This window comes from Apostichopus japonicus, chromosome 8 (assembly GCF_037975245.1).
Source record: "Apostichopus japonicus isolate 1M-3 chromosome 8, ASM3797524v1, whole genome shotgun sequence".
Lineage (NCBI taxonomy): Eukaryota > Metazoa > Echinodermata > Holothuroidea > Aspidochirotida > Stichopodidae > Apostichopus > Apostichopus japonicus.
The window spans coordinates 29,010,710-29,025,007 of NC_092568.1; the positions used below are offsets into that span (position 1 = coordinate 29,010,710).

Genomic DNA, 14,298 nt, shown 5'->3' on the forward strand with positions numbered 1-14,298 from the left:
TCCACCGGACAACGGGAAGTCATCACCACGATGGCAAACTTCCTATAGACTATAACATCGACCTCCTTGACTGAGGAGATTTTAGAACGAAAAGTAAGAACGTACCATTTGCCCATAAGTTTATTGTATATATATATGAAACGCCTTGACTAACAAGTCCTATACATAATACATGTTCCAAGTATACTAAGCGAGGGCATGCATCAATTTCTGTTATATTTATTTCAATGTGTTTGCTGGTTTCGTCGCAATTCTCTTCTTAACTTTGTTGACATAGGTCTTTTTATTTTATTTTAATTGCAAGTTGGGACCGTATCACAGAGTCATCAGTCAGGGTCGTAAAACCGGATTGAAAAGCTAATTTTTACGATAAAACGACAAAACGATCACAATCATGCATGATACTATACTTATAGGAAAGTTATTTAATTGAAAATGAGAGACTAATAGGAATTTTATAACATTTTGATTGCATCCCAGCTGAATTACTTAATTATAACTGTTAGAGCAAATATTTTAATTGAAGAGGAAGACAATTCATTTCAATTTTACGTACGGTAAGATTAATTAATTACCCACGGGATGAAGAAGTAAACAAACGGTTTATTTTTTATGCTTCAGGAGATCTGCGTGATTTCTAAGTGTAACTTTAATATTACATATCAGTCGGCTAATTACAGAATACTTCAAGATATTCGAAATAACACGGAGATCATCTTACGAAGATGAATAACACATCCACTTCAGAAAATATAGAAATACCTTTATCACCGGTGATTAAGATAAATCGTAAGAGATTAAAAACAAACAAAACATTTAGTTAATTAAAAGGCCTTTCCCTTCATCAGCGATGAATGATGTTAGTTTCAATTTAATGGTGCTTCACCAAGATAAAGTACACGGTATAAAAATGACTGACGTAACATAAACGAGATAGTCACGATTATGTACAGAGCGTAGGGAGAGCAAAAACCCACGCGATTAGAAAACAAAACAGAAAATGTCACGTGATATATGTTAAGGGTACCCAAAACTGCTAAAAATATGTTAGCAAAATAAAGCTTCGTGATCAACAGAAGGTTTAATTGTTTTGTAGCTAACTTAATTAAGCGATCTCACGAGGGCTAATGTATACATGACAACTGAATGTGTGTATTATTATGTCTACGAGAACTGAACCGACGATGTAGAGAAATCTAACACGAGAGAAGAAAAACATAGAATCCTATGGAAAAGTTAAGGTACCGTCGATCTGTTATAGTATCTTTTCTGCAAGTTTACTACATCATTCAATATTTTTCTGCAAAAGGTTGAAATGATTACAGTCTAGGAGGATTTTAGCAGTTAATTGGAGAACAAATTTATTATAGGAGATTAATTATTAAGTGACCAATTTGCCATTTTATTACCTGAACAATTCATTACTCATTGTTGGTGCTTCTACATACACATGCATACATACAATACTTATATATTGGTACTACATATTTACAAAAATACCTTAACTTTTTGACGGCACTTTAACGTCTCCATACTTCACAGATAAAGAAAAAAAGTAAAGCAAAAACACATGACGTCACATCGAGCTTGGCAATGTCATAATCAATTATATAAATGTTCTTCTAATCATACTGTATCTTCGTATGGTTACGAAGGATACTGCCAAACAAACAAGGAACAAGGTATGAAATGACATAGTTTTCAATTAGTTTGTAAGATTCCACCACATTTTTGTTTCCATCTGTCACCGTATGTTGTCTTTTGATAAGTTCGATGTCTCTATAAGATTAATTTGGCGAAGAGTTGTATACCTCTCAAATGAACTCAGAATATGCCGAACATATATATAGCATCTCTAATTTATCCAGTGGATTGTGAAGGTCATTGACAAGGGCACTCAAACTTTAAAAGACTGGGTGAGATGAGGGGTGCGGGGTGGGTTTGGGATGGCATGCCGCGTAAGTGATGGGGAAATGAATTAACGTGCATAAATCTTTGTTTCTAATAACATACGTAGCATTCCTTCTAACAGAATTAACCCCCTTCTCCACTTCTTTCTTAAATCCAAAATTATAGATCCGTGTCTCATTTCGGTTAACAAAATTCTCATTGAAAATTAACCTATTGTCAATTATGAAAATTTTCTCACTCTCTCTTGCTCCCTCTCTTTTATAGAAAATCATCCAAAGTTAAATTTTTAACAGACTGATGTTTAAATGTGTATATATAGTTTTTGGTTTAATATTGACCTAACAAGGATATGCTAACTAATAAAACTATATGACAACGCCTATACATGAAATTATTGACCTTTCCAATTTTTAATTTAGATTAAAGCTTCCGTCTGTGTTTATAATGTTATACACTCAATGACTTTCCTCGTAAACGTTACTTTACATATACTGTTTTGATAAGAAACAGAGTCTTGTATGAAGAAGTGTGAATCATAAAGCGGCCTTTAAAAGTGACCTTTTTAACCGGACTCGCCCAAAGGCGATTAAATTGTTCATTTTTTATAATCAATATAAGCATTGATTGTGTACTTTAAACATTTGTCAGTTTGTTGCTGTTTCTAAAGGTTTATTTTTATGGCTTTGTAGCATCGATACACTCGTAACTAGTTTTTTCACGAGGTTAGGTAAGTGGGACTGGAGGGAGACTGGAAGTTGGTGGGTGCGGGGGGGGGGGGGTGGCGTGTAAATTCGAACATGACTATAGAGTATACCGAAATGAGGTACCGGGTCATCTCCACGTCATTTAGGCCTAAAATTAACATGGTTTGCAATATGGGTCCGAGTACGTGAAACGTATCACATTTTGTGGACATTTGTGTCATGATCAGTTTACAAGGGATGGGGCTGGTTACATTAATGATCAGTTTACAAGGGATGGGGCTGGTTACATTAATGATCAGTTTACAAGGGATGGGGCTGGTTACATTAATGATCAGTTTACAAGGGATGGGGCTGGTTACAGTAATGATCAGTTTACAAGGGATGGGGTTGGTTACATTAATGATCAGTTTACAAGGGATGGGGCTGGTTACATTAATGATCAGTTTACAAGGGATGGGGCTGGTTACATTAATGATCAGTTTACAAGGGATGGAGCTGGTTACATTAATGATCAGTTTACAAGGGATGGGGCTGGTTACATTAATGATCAGTTTACAAGGGATGGAGCTGGTTACATTAATGATCAGTTTACAAGGGACGAGGCTGGTTACAGTAATGATCAGTTTACAAGGGATGGGGTTGGTTACATTAATGATCAGTTTACAAGGGATGGGGCTGGTTACATTAATGATCAGTTTACAAGGGATAGGGCTGGTTACATTAATGATCAGTTTACAAGGGATGGGGCTGGTTACATTAATGATCAGTTTACAAGGGATGGAGCTGGTTACATTAATGATCAGTTTACAAGGGACGAGGCTGGTTACATTAATGATCAGTTTACAAGGGATGGAGCTGGTTACATTAAACTTTTGTTTCGTGCTTCTTGCCCGTCACCTTTTGCAGTCGTTACAGAGACAAATGTGAGGTAGTCCTTGTGTATGGAACGCCGAAAGGGTAATATAGTTTGTTGTTTACATCAATGCTGTCTGTTATAATGTTCTTGGCTCTTCAAAAGAGCCAAGAACATTATTAAAGACAGCATACAACATAACAGATTACCCTTTCGGCGTTCCATACTTGTGGGTTCCTTCAAACGTCCGCAGCGGATAAGTACAAAGGGGGCGTATACCAAAATGGCAAGTTCTGCTCATATGCGGTAAAGAGACAATCGGAGTAGCATAGGAAGAGTCCATCTCATTGCACTTTAGTTACGATAATGAACGAATATGAAGGGATGGGTGAGGTGTAGGGAAGGCATGGGCGTGGCTAGGGAGGAGGGAGGTTAAACATCCGTAGCGTTGTAGGGTCGCATAAAGCTAAATTGGTTACTAATATAGTTTTGAGTAACCATTTGTGTGACGTTCTTCTTGGATACTTTTTTAACTAGCCTATTTTGATTCATTATATAAAGTTATCAACCTTACCGAGAATTGCAAATTTGGTGACGTCACAACCTATGGTTACGTGTCAGGAAAGTTGTAAAAATGACACAATGACTGTTTGATAATTGGTCGCACTGATTCTACAAGGAACTTGTTCCGTTTAAGTGTTACAGAATGAAAACAGAGATGACGTCATACGCCAGTGGTGAGAAACTTACCGCGTGTGCACATATACGAAACAGAATTCATCTTCCAACCTTCGCAGCATTGTGTACCACAAACATTAGGCCTGTTAACAAAATACAAAATAAATATCAAACATGTCATTGTACTTTAGACTATTTATGTCATATCAAACACCGATAAAAACAGATGTTTAATCCTCCCCTTACTTTAAAAGACAATAATCAACAACTGAAAGAGGATGTGAGGGCGGTGGGGGGGGGGGCGGGCAGTGGAGGGGACATAGAACCCCTTTCCCCATTCATAGTGCAACTACATAAGGACTAGTTGGGTGCCCAATTACCTTAAAATTATATATCAAACATCAACATCCTATTTTATTTTGTTTTGTTTTGTCCGTGCGTTTAGGGAGTGGTGCGTGATGTTACGCTACACCCATGTGGAAGTGTTGCTCAATGAATGCTACTGATACGGCTTACATATAAGAAATGATTCAACACAGGTGATCGGATGGGGCTTGCAAAATTACTCACAACATTAGCACTGAAGCGACGCGTCGTCTTGGAATCGGTACAATCACTTCAATTCAAGGGGAAGAAAAACGAGGCTGTGTACGGGGCTACGCCCGAAAAACGAGGCTACGCCCATTGATACGACAGTCTTGCTATAGTAAAGCTGATAAGATATATTGGAATGATCCATTATCGGATAGGGGGACCATTAGTGTCTAAACACGGAAAGAGCGCTTGCTCTTGATTGTAGGCGTAACCATGAAGCTCCCAAGTGTAACCAAGTCAATTGTAATGATATAGTACAAGATAACCAAATTTACTACAGAAATTTATCAAAACAAGGGTGGTGACTTCATATCGCTTTATGCTTGAACTTGAAAGACGCATTTAGTTCTTACTTTCACTTGTAACTATATAAGTCAATACCTTTGACGCCGTTCGCCCACACTGATAATCTCTCTCCCCTTTCCATGCCCTCCCCTTCCCGTGCCCTCCCCTTCCCCTGCCACCTGACCCCTCCCCTCCTTACCCAACCAACCCATTTTTAATCAGCACCTCACTGTATGATGGAGTCAAGCTTCGACATTTGATACGGCCTTGGATTCCGACGGGCACACCATCACCATCATCCAACCAGCTATCACCGCTGACAGCTCCCTGATCCGACCAACCAGCTGTCACCGGTGACAGCTCCCTGATCCGACCAACCAGCTATCACCGGTGACAGCTCCCTGATCCGACCAACCAGCTGTCAACGGTGACAGCTCCCTGATCCGACCAACCAGCAGTCCCCTGTGACAGCTCCCTGATCCGACCAACCAGCAGTCCCCTATAACAGCTCCATGATTTGACCAACCAGCAGTCATCGGTGACAGCTCCCTGATCCGACCAACTAGCTGTCACCGTGACAGCTCCCTGATCCGACCAACCAGTAGTCACAGGTGACAGCTCCCTGATCCAACCAACCAGCAGTCACCGGTGACAGCTCCCTGATCCGACCAACCAGCTGTCACCGGTGACAGCTCCTTGATCCGACCAACCAGCAGTCACCGGTGACAGCTCCCTGATCTGACCAACCAGTAGTCACCGGTGACAGCTCCCTGGTCCGACCGACCAGCTGTCACCAGTGACAGCTCCATGATCCGACCAACCAGCTGTCACATGTGACAGTTCCCTGATCCGACCGACCAGCTGCCACATGTAACAGCTCCCTGACCCGACCAACCAGCTGTCACAGGTGTCAGCTCCATGATCCGACGCACACATCGATCGAATGCTTCATAGCTGTAATGGTACAATTATCGAGCTGTAGTAAAGGACAAATACGCACCCATGGGGAGAATATTATCTGTTCCATTACAGACGGAATCATGACATTAAAAAGCATAAACTCAAACCAAAATGCTGCGATAAACAAAATTGGTGGGACACAAAACTTTCTGTTTTAGACTAAATTAGTAATAATAACTAATTAGCTATAAAAGGCCAGGTGGTTGTAGCCTTATATAGATATTTGTGCTGCTTAGATAAAGTGGAATCCAATAACGCGTAAATATTACATGACTCGGTCGGAGTGATTCAAATTTCAAGCGTATTTGGGGCTGATATACTCTTACCCCAACACACGTTATAGCTTGAGGTCTGTTATGTAACCGACAATGTATGTACAACTGCAATAAATTACGATAGATCTCAAAAGGTCTGTCTGAATTCAGTAGTCATAAAAATATATTTTTATTTTAGAAGCGTTAAATTCTATAAACTTCTTTCCCCAAGCAAGAGCTTGTTATTCCCGACCTGTCGTTCATAGGTGCAAAATAGTAAACCGACGGGTCAAAAAGAACACCCCTCTTGGGATGAATTAAGGTGACATTAAAAACGGTTTATTCGCCTTTGATAGTATCGCTTTGTCAACTTCTCTTTTATGCTCCCATATTTAGAGATATGCATGGAACGCCGTCTATCAACGTAAACACGTTAGGCCAGGGAGAAACGTTATAATAGAATATGGATTGTGGCAGATGATGACAGACTAAAGAAGAATTTAGCTATTTTTATCCGGAATATAAACATAATTTGAGCATTGCCGCAACCCGAGAGATCTATTATGAGGCTCAATGCCAAGGTAATTACCGGTTTGTCTATGGGGATATAACAGACATATTGTACAAATATATGATGGAATCTTACGCCGTATTGATCTACAAAGCAACCCCCCTCCCCCTTCTTGCGGCTTTGATTTCATTAATTGTTGGAGTAGAAAGTATATAGCTCAGTGTTTTTAGTTGTACGTGAGGAATGGTGTGGAGGGAGGGCTGGGGGAGGGGGAGGGGAAGGGACGGAGAGTAGAGGGGAAGGGAGAGCATAGGTTATATTTTATATAGCTTAGAGCTTTCTCTGTGAACTCTGTGAATACGTCAAAGACTCTTTGTCGAATTAATTAAACCTAGCATAAAATTACTCAAAAAGAGAAAGGCGAATTGGACGGTAATTCTTCTCTTAGGGTTTTCTTTCAACAAATGAAAGTTAACCGATTAAGTAATAATTAAATCTTATTCGATGCTCGACATTTCGTCGCTCGTACACTTTTTTATATTAGTATCAGTAATCACAACAAGCGAATCTGCCTAAATATAATTATAATAGTAACTCTAATTCAAGTCTGACAATAAAATCACATTATCGTCAAGTCGTTACCACGTGTTCCTCCATCGACTCACGTGACAAGTTCATTATTCATAATTCTTATGACATTGATCATGAAGAAGATATATGGGACAAAATGAATTAGGATTATTTAGAACTTGAAAGTTAAACCCAAGTTGGGAATTCTTATAGGAAGGGCAGGCACACGCATAGTAAATGCACGTACGTTATCATACGGACATAAAATCGCCACGTGTTAGTCGTTCATGGAGTTAAGTTTTGGAAGCCACCCGATGTGTAAGTTGTAATCCATAAGCCCTTGCGGGTTTCTCCCACAATTGTGGTCGCTTAAGCGTCGTTAAAATAACTACTGATTATTATTATTATTATTGATTTTTTCTCCCCTTTCGTCCAAAAGTTTTCCATATTTAGTCTCAGCATTGAATGATGGAAATAACGAGCTGAGCCTAGATATTCATATATGCATGGTTAGGCTACAATGTATGCCTTCACGAAAATAGTTTGATATAGTATACAGAGAGCATGCAGGGACTGGCGAGAATATTCATCGTCGTTATCTCAGGAACATGTGGTCCTTGAATCAGCTTCCTATTACAAGGCCGGTTTAATGTATAAGGAAGCTGGATTAAGCTTTCCACTGAATACTTAGCTACGGTATTCCGATAAATTGATTTATTGTTTGAACATAATATTAAGAAAAGTACGCTATAGCATAGGAATCTTTCTTTGATAAACAATATGCATTTCGCAGGATAAACCATCTCTTCGTGGAATCTTACGTGCTTATTGATATAATCTCTTCCTATTCTTAATGTGTATGGAATACGCATGAAGGAACACACCATGTCCATCCCTAAGTAGTAGTGCACAGACTATCATCTCCGCTGCAATATAGGTCCGGTTCAAATCATCTACAGGTGACATTTATGGGCTATATATTCAGGGGTAACTCCCTTGAATTATGAGGATGGGTGGGTCCTGTCCGCTGATCTTTAACGTCTAAAAACGGAAGAAGGCGAAGTTAGGTCATTCTCAACTAGCGAATTACTTGTATAAAGTACTAATAAACCCGAAATCACTATGTAGGACGATTAAACAATAAAGTTAATATACGGTTATTTTTATGGAGTATTAGATGCATAAAGCCATAAATGTCATCGTTAAGCTATCAAACCAACAAAACAAAAAAGAAAGAAAATAGAAGAAGGAGGATCGTTAACATATTTTCACACAGGATCAAGATCTGACATCATCATTTATACATCTCAGGTCAAAAATATAACTTAACCTGTTGGAGTATACAATTCAATATAATAGCGTCTTCGGGTGAATGGGATCACAATTGGGACAAAGGTGTGTGTGTCGCCATCAAGAGGGTGTATCATTGAAACCCACAGTTGTGTGTGCCCCCACCAAGAGGGTTTATCATCGAATCCCACAGCATGTGCGTGCCTCCACCAAGGGGTGTATCATTGAATCCCACAGCATGTGCGTTCCTCCACCAAGGGTGTATCATCGAAACCCCTTAGTTGTGTGTGTGTGCCGCCACCAAGAGGGTGTATCATCGAAACCCACAGTTGTGTGTGTGCCCCCGCCAAGAGGGTATATCATCGAGACTCACAGTTGTGTGTGCGTGCTCCCACCAAGGAGTGTATCATCGAAACCCACAGCGGTGTGCGTGCCTCCACCAAGGGGTGTATTATCGAAACCCACAGTTGTCTGTGTGTGCCCCCACCCAGGGGTGTATCACCGAAACCCACAATTGTGTGTGTGTGCCGCCACCAAGAGGGTGTATCATCGAAACCCATAGTTGTGTGTGTGCCCCCACCAAGAGGGTATAATATCGAGACTCATAGTTGTGTGTGTGCCCCCACCAAGAGGGTGTATCATCGAAACCCACAGCTGTGTGTGTGTACCGTAACCAAGGGGTTTATCATCGAATCCCACAGTTGTGTGTGTGTGCCCCCACCAAGAGGGTGTATCATCGGGCTCAGAGCTGTGACTTCGTGCCCCCGCCAAAGGGTGTATCATCGAGACCCACAGTTGTGTGTGCGCCCACCAAGAGGGTATATCATCGAGACTCACAGTTGTGTGTGCGTGCTCCCACCAAGGGTGTATTATCGAAACCCACAATTATCTGTGTATGCTCCCACCAATGGGGTTTATTATAGAAACCCACAGTTATGCCGTCAAGAAAGTATTTCTATAAAGTTGTGCGTACGGTCAGGCGAAGGGACCGAGAGGGGAACCGGGTGCGTTGTGGTCAAGTTATGGCAGTGGACTTGTGATCTAACGCTTGCAGGCTCGAGTCCTGGCCTGATCCTTACTTTGTGTCATTGGGCAAGACAAATTATTTCATTGCCTCTCTTCACCCAGGTGAGATAAAACTGTCAGCTGGGCGCTGTTTAGCTGCTGCCATGTGGAGCGATTGTCTCTATATGTTTGACAGGTTATCGTTGATCAGGGTAATATAGTTATGTGCCTTGAGCACCGCTTAATAAATCCTCAATATTTTTATTTTTATTACTAAAATGATGAAAATATCAGTATAAATCGCATCTTTGTTACTCATCGAAACGTGATTAATTTCATCGTTTTCATATACATATGCTATGAAAACTGAAAAACAATGAACAATTACAATTCTGTTATTATCTGCTTATGTAAAACACTATTTGTTCATTCTTAGTTATATAATTTATTTTGTCTGTATCATAAACATGCACTTGAGATTGGAAGTTGTTACTCACAAATCTTCAAAATAAATGGCAACTCTAAAAAAAACGTCCTTACAAATTCTGTCATTGACATTGGTGACAAACTATAACAATTCCTTTTCATTGAAAGTTGTTGTGTTGATTTGTTATTTTAGCAACGTTGCCATGTTACCGCACGCAAAATTGAAGCAGGCTGTACCCTTTAAATGAAGTGTGGCGAATTTAAAATTGAGGTGAAAAGTATCTAAATCAATAGCTACAATTGGACAGTCTAATAAAAAAAATATGTTGCAAACGGTATAGAAAACAATAGTGTGTAACAATAACTAACATTACAACAATGAATTACAAATGTTTGACGAAACAAGGAATTACAATCTTTGTAGATAAGAACAATGGATTACAATCTTTATAGATAAGAACAATGAATTACAATCTTTGTAGGAAAGAACAATGAATTACGATCGTTGTAGATAAGAACAATGAATTACAATCTTTATAGATAAGAACAATGAATTACAATATGTAGATAAGAACAATGGATTACAATCTTTGTAGAAAAGAACAATGAATTACAATCTTTGTAGAAAAGAACAATGAATTGCAAATCTTTGTAGATAAGAACAATTAATTACAATCTGTGTAGATAAGAACAATGAATTACAAACGTTGGGTTAAATCAATAACAATCGTTCTAGATAACATCAATAAATCTCACAAGCTCCATAAAAAAACAATGCATACGACAATCGAGTAAGCTGACAACGATGATTTACAAACGTTAGATAAAAACAGTTGATGACAATCTTGATAGATGAGAACATTGAATTACAAAAGATAGATTAAAAAAATTGACAGTCGTTAAAGATAAGAATGGGTTACAAATGTTAGATTACAAATAATCATGTAGGCTGCAACAATCGTGATGTAGAAAATAAGAATGAATAACAAATGTTAGATAAAAACAATTAATGACAATCCTTGTAGATAAGCACAATGAATTACAAACGTTGGGTAAAAACAATGACAATCTTCATATAAATAACAGCAATTAATCTTACAAGTTACATTAAAAACAACGTATACGACAATCTGTATAGCTGGTAATAATGAATTACAAATATTAGATATAGAAAAAATGTATAACAAACATTTTAGATGACAACAATAAATCACAGACAATAAAAACAAAAGAAATTGATGAAAAATTGGTATTTCTGCTGCCTTATTAAACCATATACATTAGGAATGTTTTAGGTAAGAGGAAACTGAATTGTGTATTCCAAAAACCTGTCTTAAAATCGGGAAGAACAGCAACAAATACCATAGAGTTGAAAATTATTTTAAAGTAATTTATTGAGGAGTTTAGCCGGCTTTTTGTTTTAGTTTGAACTTAATTCCTTTTCGAAATGACTTATCAAAATGTTAACAAAACAAACTATCAACTTGTTCTACCCAAAGTATTTGGACAGGAATCATACGATTTTAGTCTGTTCCTTCAATTTTGTGACCGAAAGCTTTGATCAACTTGTTATTATACAACACACCCAAGACAAATTGAACTCGGGGTCATAGACTACACGAACTTGATTTTAAATACTTCGAGTTTTCCAAGAATATTTAATATTTAAGTGAAATATTTAAATAAAGTGAAATATTAAATGGACTAATTAATTTACTAATTTAATAAAATAATTTGTGAAATAAAGAGAAATATTTCAATTCAGCAAGTGTGACGGTTTCAGGGCATATATTACCTTACTATGGATCAACTGCATAACAGCAATCTCCTACTCAAAAGATCAAATTTAAGGTTCAAGACTCACTCGGTTAGTATTCTGTTCATTCAATTAGGGGGGGGGTATCTTCTAGTTATATTTTATCTCAGTACAGGGGTTATAGGAATTGGGACACTAGGTGATTAAGTTGGATATCCCTTTTTAACAAAGGTTTAGAGGAATTTAAGCTTGGATGAACTTCTACAAAAAGGACAATGAACATGAAATAGCCTCGTTTATCTTGCCTTATATGTGGGCTAAACTGATTATGCACCCAGACATCACATTAGCGAAGAGAAGGTATTTCTGACGCATCCGGACACTGGATTAGCTGTCCACGAGAAGCATCAACAATAATGACCCACTTGTCATTTGTGGCCACCGAAGTTGACCTCAGTGATTCAAAGACATGTGAACACCATTCAACTTAACCAGAAGATTTCCGTCCACAAATGCGTCGTGTAATTGGAAATCTGACTTTAACGGTACAACATCCGGTGCTTGATTAAGGTTGTTTTTCTCAAGTTTTGTTTTCTTAACATTTTCCTCAGCAAATCCTCCGTCTGTATATCGACAGGTAACAAAACGCGACATGAGAAGCAAATACAGCAATGATAGGTCAATCCTAAATGAAAAGTTTAACTTTTAGTTTAATTTATTTCATCTGGTGATAACGTCGGAGGGATTCAATGCATCATCGATTTCAAATCTACATTTCTCTGCGAATAATTGCATCGCGATAAGATTTCAACGTACTTCTGTCAACTTATCTCAGTGGCGTGCAAGCAAGGGAGGGGTGGGGGGGTGGTACCATCCACCGCCCATCCATCGTTAGTCGGGAAGAAATGGTTCAGTCAGGGGATTGTTCACATTTAGCTGGAGAAGAATTAGACCGTTGGTACGGGTGTACGTATAGGACCCCCTTTCAACCACACACACACAAAACAAACTCTCAAGGGAACTTATTCATAGTCTAAATACGCCTCAGAATGCAACATTTGACAGTTATTTCTTTTTCAAAGGAGGACGGCCCATACCCTCGAGAAAGTCGGGTTCAACGAACCAGGTTCGACCTCTAAAAATCCTTCCTTCGCCTCTGGCCCCACCATTAGCCCCCTCCATACACACGCACACAGACGTTTCACACTCACACTTTTGAAATCCGGTGCATGCCACCGCCTCTATCCTGGATTCATTTCAACACTAAATTCTAAATCTAAGCTAATGGCATATCTCCTAAGGTGTATGGGTGCACTATCACATCGACTTACTCGTTTTACGACAGCTTAAACGGTCACATGTCAACTATTACATAATTGATATTAAAAGTATATTCATCCAGTCTGGATGAAATAATTGCTCTACATTAAGACCAGAGTCCTACATTCTGCAATGTAAAAGGTCGTTTGAAAACCACAAAAGGAAGAAATCAATAAACTTCTTAATCATCTTCTTCTAAATCGAGCTCTGATTGGTTTCTTGTCGACCTGTTCTGGTATTTTAACCAGTAACAACGTTATAACGACTCGAGATCTATGACAAAGTTACATTTAAAAAAACGGGTACATTCTTGTGTATCGAAAAGGGTGAATTGTATAGGGCATGAGATGCAACTTTCATATGCTTAGATATATTAAATATATCGTCTCATAGTCTGGTCGAATTACCGAGTAAAATATTTAACCAAAAATTCAGTTAGATTTGTGATTCCTTGCCATAAAACTTGCTCAAAATTCAGAAAAAAAACTATCTGACTAATGCAGATACAAGTGAGTTAAATTAGTCCAAGAATTAAATGAGAACCAGAAAAGATTTATAGCAATCCCTTACCAATCACTATACAATGTTAAGGTTCAATTGACATTTGAAAGTAACAGAAACATCTACAGGTTGCAAACCTGACACAGTGACACTGGAAAGCATTATGACAAAAGTTATTCTGTTCCTCGTAATAAGCAAGTAGTGTTACATTTCCCATTTTATGTGTTTTTTTTAATAACTTAGTTATCTCTGAAGTTAGACCCTCTATGTTTACGTTTTATTTCACACATTGTAATTTGCAAGACTAACTTTCCTTTTCTTTTCTTTATTTTTATTATTATTATGATTATGATAATGATTATTATGATTATTAGCAAACAAAGCAGTGAGACTGGACTCACAGTGGACAAGGCTGGAATACTGATTTTTACAAAATGTATATTGAAATTTTCGATCCCCCTTCTTCAGCAGTGAGTATATGGATTGATGGGATATCAAGAATTTAGGTATAAAAGTAATGCAAGCAAACGTAAACTATAATATGTTTATGTAGGCCTACAGTTTGAATGCTGGTTCTCAGACGCCTATTTCTTAACGTTTTTGTGTCACTCTTTTGAGTAACCAAAACCACAGAGATAACGTCTTCAGTAGAAATACATTATTTCCGGTATCTGTGATAA

General features: G+C 38.3%; 1 protein-coding gene across 6 annotated transcripts in view; it reads right to left on the reverse strand.

Moving 5' to 3' along the window:
• The window catches only part of LOC139971469 (uncharacterized), a 159,637-nt gene that overhangs the window by 109,402 nt on the left and 35,937 nt on the right, over window positions 1-14,298 (reverse strand). For all 6 annotated transcript variants that reach the window (XM_071977971.1, XM_071977972.1, XM_071977970.1 and 3 more), the window contains exon 2: window positions 4,219-4,289. In XM_071977971.1, coding sequence (XP_071834072.1) covers window positions 4,219-4,289 — 71 coding nt within the window. The remainder of the gene's footprint in view (window positions 1-4,218; window positions 4,290-14,298) is intronic.